We start from the raw sequence: 7700 nt of genomic DNA on the forward strand, positions 1-7700 counted from the left end.
CCGATGAAAATGTCAAAAATTGTACCGGTATGGTGCTTCTGATATGACCTTGTCAGTATTGGTATGTTGAGTTGTAAAAATGCACTTTCCAAATTTCCGGCCCCCCCCCTATTGGAAAATCCTGGATCCGCGCCTGTATATAAATATCCATATTATTATATTGTAAAAAACATGCACCGTGATGAAAGATGGCATATCTTGCATTCCACGTTATTTTCCGCTTTATTTCTTAACCAGCGTCATGCCATGTTGACTTGAGAAAGATTGTGATTCATGTGCGATCTTTAATTTCAAAGCTGAAGCCACAATGATCCATTTTCAAAATTGGGTCCATTAGTGGTCTATTCTGTGATCAATTATGTGGTACATTTTTTTCTATTTACAATACAAGTAAAACCCCTTCTCAGTGCTCTATCAGTTCAACGCCCTCACATAATGTATTAGACCCCCTATTTAGATGATGTAGCTGGAAACGGGAAAGTCTTGGGGGCTGACGTGAACGTTGACATAATAGACTCGTCGCTCCTGATAGATTGCGGAAGGCTATTGCACTGCTTATGATTGTCCAGAAGGCTCTGTCACTCCAAGCTGTGCGACTGAGAGTTTCTGTCTGGAGAGATTGGTGGCTGATCTAAGGCTCGTGCTGGTCGACCACTTTATCACTCTATTTTCCTGTCTCGATATATTTTTTATTAGACCAGGGGGGTGTTTCACAAAGGTCCTAAGTTGAACTTATCTCTAAGTTCGACTTACAAATTATGGAAAGCCGTTAGCATCTATTAAAATATTTTGTAAAAGTTATTGTAAGAGGCATAAAATGTTGATTTAAATCATTCATAAATTTCTATCATCAAGTAGATTTCATGTTCTTGATGTGGAATTTATAAAAAAGTCCAGAATACCTAAATTTTCGCTTTTGAATATATTTTATTTTAAGGCTAGAAATGGCATTCCAAAATATTGAAGCCCAACTTAGCTTTAAGTTCGACTTAGGATCTTTGTGAAGCACCCCCCTGTGCTCCTTTGAAATATATATCGCGCCACCCCCACTCAAACCTATAATCAGATAATCTTATTTTACTCAAACGTATGTGATCTGTACATTTGTCCTATAAGATCAAGTCAAGGATTATACGGTTTCTAAGGGATTACAATGCAGATGGGCTTTATCATCATGATCATGTTATTACGTTATGACCTAAAGGACGCAACCTACGGAGATTTTCTCTTCGGTTTTCTTTCAATTTGGAAGGGATGTTCTTACGGGGGAAAAAAATAGTTCATCAAGGTATCTTCTCCCCGCTCGAAGGATGATTGCAAAAATGAAAAAACACCCCCCCCCCCCAAAAAAAAAAAAACCCTCGAAGACAATCAACGAGATAATAGAGAAGTCAGATAAAACAAAAAAGAGAGATGGAGGGAGGGACGGAAAGGGATAATAATATTGATTACGGAGAGCGATGAACTTATTGAAAAAAGGAGATGGAGAAAGGAAAAGAGAGGCCAAAAGTGGGCAATAAATATTAGTAAATGATAAAGGAAATAATTATAGTGGATAAAATTTTAAAAAAAGAAAGATAGTAAATAAATATGCATGGGTGTTATCCCTTTCATTCTCCGATGGAATAAAATTCCTCATCTTTCTGCAACTTTCAGCGAGGTTTTCGTGGGGAAGGGGGGGGGGCTGATGCTCGTTTATTACATAGCGTGAAAATATGACTTGTATTGCAAGTATTTGCATACCAACAATCAGTCCCTCAAATTATTAACTGTCACTTTGTTTTGGTCTACTCCGAAACAAAGTAGGGGCGGGGCACCATGAGCACACCCGAATCCCAGTATCCTTTACGGCTCTTTTCGGATAGCCTGCACGTTTAATTATATTGCTATACCATTATTCTACATGCACTATTATTATGAGCGATCAATCGCCTATACCACCCGCCTGTCTGCCTGCCTGACGATTGTACGAGGTGTCGATGCGTCGTGGTCACGACCCTGTTGGAGCCCAATCTAATTATCCCACTAGTGTCCCACAGCCCCGAGCTCTTCATTATCATTTTACTTCCAGACGCCCCGTGCAGTACTTGATAGAGAATAGACAGACGTGACCAAGAATACACAAACGGGAAGTCGTCCCTTCCCATTACCTTGACAAAATCTAATCTAATATTCATAATTATTATGTGTAAGTAGTAGGAGCAGATCTATGATTTTGTTAAAGGATCGAGGATGCAAGATATTTCGAGAAAAAATTGTCATCACCTGAAAAAGGGGGACGGGAACATTTACAAAGCTGTGTTTTGAAAGGGGTATCTGCCCAGTGGCGTCGATCTGCAATTGATACATATTGTTCAGTGGGAATGATTTATTCACCCCCCCCCCCTGAACAATAGGTATTAAGTAAGGATCGACGCGACTGCACCTGCCGGCCGTACCCCCTAAACCCGCCAGCGTAAATAAGCCATTATTTTTCTGAATATTGCATGTATCATTGTGATGTGAACATGATTTTGTGGATGTAATTTCTTATAAACAAAAAAAATAATTATTTTAAAATCATTATCCTTGTGGGTTTTATTAATACATGTATATCTAATGCAAAAAACAAGTAGGTGTTGGGCGTATTGTACACCTTTTAAACAATCAAGGAACCTCTTATTTCAGCGTCTCTCGCTCATAATTATTCATGCTAAAGTGTCATGGGGATTTTCACGAATTAATATCTTATTGGGAATCCCTATACGCATCTCTAATATGGTATGGGAGATTTAAAAAACAAAAACAAAATAATAGGAAAATTAAAACCACCTCTTTTAATTAAAAAACATACCCAGGAGACGCCGTCGTGAAATTGTCTATCTTGCAACGATTTAAAGAGCTCCTTGGCATTTATCTTGTATACCCAAACAGCTTGAAACTTCTTTAAATGTTTCTTTTAAAGGGAAGAAATTCAACAAATGCCGTAACTAATGTATCTCTTTCTCCCATGTTTTTATTGATAAACGTTTCATTTCCATCTATTGCACTATTAGCAATCAATGATTTGCATTGTCGAAGCTTCCCTGGCTAATATTTTACAATAATTTTTTATCTTCATCCACTTAATCCCATTCCATTTTTCGTTTTTTTTAAATATCATGTATCTGATCTCTTCTCTCTCCTTCACCCCCTCTCTCTCTCTCTCTCTCTCTCTCTCTTTCTCACTCTCTGAAATGCACCTTCCAACCACTTTTTGTCTAATTTGTAAATCCTCTAACATTGATTTTAATGTAGGTTATCACAACTATATATCAATTTCAGCCAAATATACAAAACTTGTTTACAGGAAATGTGCTCCATCTTGAATGATGTACCCAGATATAAAAAAAAAAAAACATGAAGTGACAGTCCCCACCCCTCCCCAGAAGATTTGTCACAATGTGAGTAACAAATGTTACTCTTTGTTTGATAGCTTCATGAAGACACAATCATACTGTTACTTGCAATTCTTTTCTTAGATGCTACTTATACATATCGGCTTGCATGGTGATGTAGATATACAGTAGGTTTACGGTTGCACCATGTGAGAGAGAGGGTGGAGGATTGGGGAGTCCTGAAAAGCACTGTCAGTAATCTTTCTTTCTTGTTTTCATCAAAAGAGGGCGCTCTTTAAAATCACTCTTGGGTCCACTCCTAACTAACATACTGCATACACAAATCACTATAACTTTATTGACCTTTAAGAACCATTTATTACATTTTCATGTAAAAGTAAAAAACATTTGTATGTGTTCGGAGGTTGTGGCAAATCTCTAACACATAGATGTATGGAATCAAAGGAACTGATTATCGTGTAGAAGCCAGAGAAACAGGTAATTAAAAAAATGGAAAAAAAAATCAAAGGAATGAGTTACAATTTTTAGAGTTGATATCAATAAAAAAGGTGAGGCATCTACCATTATGGTATGTATCTTGTCATGGAAAACTCTCATTTGGTGCAAACTAATATACTACTGTTTCTATTTGTAGTTGTCATCAACCATTATGGGTCACAAATTTGTAACTATCCTCTATGAATGGGAGAGTTCTCCATGTATTAATCCACAAAGGCAATGAATACAGTATTTTCGAATACTCGATACAGCAATGGGAATAATGTTGTCTTCTTCCAGTCTGGTGTAAATTGATATAAAAGCAGTTAAACTGAGCCTGTTTTATATATTCTTTCTCCCCTTGCTCAGTCATGCTAGGTGAGGAGAGAGCAACAGTGAGTCTGATTCCAGGACTCTGACACCAGGTCAGTGTTTCACAAAGACTAAGATTGACTTTAAGTTGGACTTAAAGGAAACCATAACCTTCATACTAAGTTACTTTTATTGTAAAGTTTAAAAGATTTGAATAAAATCAGTGAAAATTTGAACAAAATCAGGCAAGGAATAAGGAAGTAAGATGTGTGTGTGTGTGTGTGTGTGTATTGGGTTTTTACAGACGTGTATCAATCAGATATGATTATTTACGTCATGGGACCGACCTTTAAACGTCACCATCCGAAAGACGTGACGTTTCGAACCTGCGTCCTCGGCTGAATCAGTTTGTAACTTCCACTTTTTAGCTGGATTACAGGCGCACGCCACAACGCCTAGAGCTTTTTTAAATGACTAGTCACTAGAGGGCGGTATTCAATTTGATGACATCATCTGTGAACAACTCTCCATGCCTTTAGTACATAAAATTTCACATTTTTTTCGTTTTCTTCGTATTTATTTGTGGTCTTGATCCGACTTCACAATATGTGAAGTAGAATATCATTTTGCATTCTATATCTTGCTTTCGGGGGAGTACATTATCTCAATCACAAGAAAGAAGGAAAAACATGAAATTTGATGTACAAAAGGCATGGAGAGTTGTCCACAGATGATGTCATCAAATTGAATACCGCCCTCTAGTGACTAGTCATTTCAAAAAGCTCTTACTTCCTTATTACTTGCCCGATTTTGTTCAAATTTTCACTGAAATTTTTCAAATATCTTAAGCTTTACAATAAAAGTAACTTAGTATGAAGGTTTTGGTTTCCTTTAACTATGGCAGACTGTTCATGCCACTGTTAGCTCTCACTATTGGTCCCTCAATTTTGATCTTTAGATAATATATTTTTCCTCAAATAATGAACTATCAACAAATGTAGATTCTGTGGATTTGTGACCACAATTTATACGTCCCTTGAGAAACCAACAAGAATGGTTAGAGGAACTAGTGGCATGAACGGCCTGCCATAGTTATGTCCAACTTAAAGCCAATCTTAGTCTTTGTGAAGCACTCCCCAGGTATAATAGGGAAGCTTGGTTTTAGTAAACCCACTCGAGCATGAGGAAGGGTATTTTTGTCTGTAATGGGAAAACTTAGCACTGGTATATAACTTATCATCATGAATATCATCATTAATTGTGCCACCAATTACAATTATGTATGGAGTATAATCACAGAGGATATACTATACAAGAAATTCATACAAATAATTTCAAAATTTAATTTTCATTTTAATAGTATGGAACTGTACATACTATTTAACAGTTGAGCTTACCAATTTACTATCATCACATTTATTGGATATTTTGAAGGGTCATTATTAAAATAAAAATCTGGTCAAAATTTGCACAACGTGAACGATGTAAACCATGAGCGTGGCGACCGGTGTTACTCAATTACTTTGCATTATCTATTACACACTTTAGTTTGATATCAGCAGCCATATTTTGAGGCTTGGCTCAAGAAATGAACGAACATGGAGCCTCATCTAACCACATGAGACACATCTTCAAAGATGTACGGTCTTCCACCAGAGACACTTCAAAGTCCAAACTGATGCGGCTGTTGGTAGTCTTCCATAAAAGTGTGATCCTGGAAGCAAGTAGGTCATTGACACTCGCACTAGACACTAGAGGGCGCCGTATCAGAATCAGCACATTGCCCGATCAGTTTGAGTCAATACCATTTCTCAATCTTAAACCACATCCTATCAGGTGTCCTCTTCTTCTTCGTCTTCTCCAAATGATAACAGACTTGAATTCTTGACTTTCTTTCCAGACCTGCTCTTGTCCTTCTTCTTCTTGTCATCTTTCTTCTTCTTCGAGGAGGATGCTTTCAAGTCTGACGTGTCAACCTGGCTTCTTTTGGTGGGTTTCCTGAACCTTATTCTCCCATCTGAAGGTTCTGAACACAAACAGATTATAGAAATATAAAAGAAGAAAACAGTGATCATTTTATGATGAAGATTGCTAACAATATTGGAATTTAGAGTTTCTAGTAACAACCCACCTGGCAGTGCATGTACTAAAGGATGCATACGTGTACCAGTTACCTTTCACCTTAGTAATAAATGCACTCTGTATCATTATTTAATTGTTCATTTATTCATTAACAGGGTAGCCCACTCAACATATCGTCCATGTTTTCACGAAGTGACGGTAGTGAGGAAAATCGTAACACAAATTGAATGCAATTTTTTTTCACTACCATCACTTCGTGAAAACAGCGACGATATCTTGGTCTCTCATGAGGCCCTGCGAGTAAAATCATAAAATTGTAAAGAGAATAAGACTTAATTTATACAGTTGACAACTTGACATTCACATAATACTACAGACAGTTAAAATTTTCTTTACATTATGAACATATTTTAGGATGACACAGGGAGGGGAATTGTATTTTTATCATGCACATCCAAATTTACAACTTTAACCAGTACTTGAGGAATTATGTATGATATTATAAAAGAAAAGGAAAAAAAAAAGGCATTTGCATTAATTGCCAGCAAAATGTACTGATAGTTGCTGCAATTCATCACTCTCTTCAAATATTATTTGAATAAAAGATAAATCAATCAGTATCCCAATGCAGGGAATGTTCATTTACATTGCCTACATAAACTGGGTGGCTCCTGCAAAGGAGACGATCCAGAGGTCAACAGGTTAAATCACAATAACATACCATCATCATCTTCCTCTTCCTCCTTCTCTTTTTGGCTTTCATTGATCTGTATCCCTTCTTCTTCAGCTTCTTCCTGTGTCAGATCTCCCTTTCCTAGAACCACCACTACTGGCTTCTCATCCTCCTCATCTGGTCTGTCTGGTAAATCATCAAGAGATAAAGCTCCTTTCTGCAACAAAGTATAAGACAAATTACCTTTAATTTAGAGTCTTAGGTCAGGGTGACGCTCGCTCGAGCTCGTCACACTCTTTAAAATGTCCATTGCATATTACAGGATTGGGGTGTTTGTATTGACAAGATACTTTCTTTACATGATCACATTCAAAAAATCATTTCCTCAACAGAATTTAAATTTTGTTTTTATTTTTCTTGAGGGAAAATTGAAGGCCTAGCATAATATTGAAATTTAGCCTTGCGCTCCTGGCCTGGCCCCGGCCCCGGCCGCCCCAGCCCAGCGAGCTAGCGCGCTACTGCACTGGCCTTGGTGAGTCAGGACAGAAGGGTAAGATAAGGCGTTCTTACCTTTGTATCAACTGTTGGTCCTTCTTTGTAGCCAGAGTCCTTCTTAAATTTTGCTAGGAAACTTGGCTCAGCAGGCTTGATGTAATTTAATTGACGTTTACCTGCCATAGTTAGAGATATTAAATCTAAGCGGCGTGAAACATGAACACTCAGCATACAAAGCGCCCAATAATGAAGGGCCGAGAAAATGTGAGGCGATTTTGAGAACG

General features: G+C 37.5%; 1 protein-coding gene across 1 annotated transcript; it reads right to left on the minus strand.

Annotated features, from left to right (window-relative positions):
* Positions 1-5485: 5485 nt before the first annotated feature.
* Positions 5486-7680, minus strand: LOC100893503 (uncharacterized protein KIAA1143 homolog). The gene is made up of 3 exons (XM_003730191.3): positions 7492-7680; positions 6970-7138; positions 5486-6192 (listed from the first exon to the last, which is right to left on the minus strand). Exons 1-3 carry the CDS (start codon positions 7645-7647, stop codon positions 5999-6001), a joined length of 519 nt encoding a protein of 172 aa, XP_003730239.3. The 5' UTR covers positions 7648-7680; the 3' UTR covers positions 5486-5998.
* Positions 7681-7700: the final 20 nt, after the last annotated feature.

The sequence above is a fragment of the Strongylocentrotus purpuratus genome, unplaced genomic scaffold (genome assembly GCF_000002235.5).
Source record: "Strongylocentrotus purpuratus isolate Spur 01 unplaced genomic scaffold, Spur_5.0 spur5_scaffold_8, whole genome shotgun sequence".
NCBI classification, from domain to species: Eukaryota; Metazoa; Echinodermata; class Echinoidea; order Camarodonta; family Strongylocentrotidae; genus Strongylocentrotus; species Strongylocentrotus purpuratus.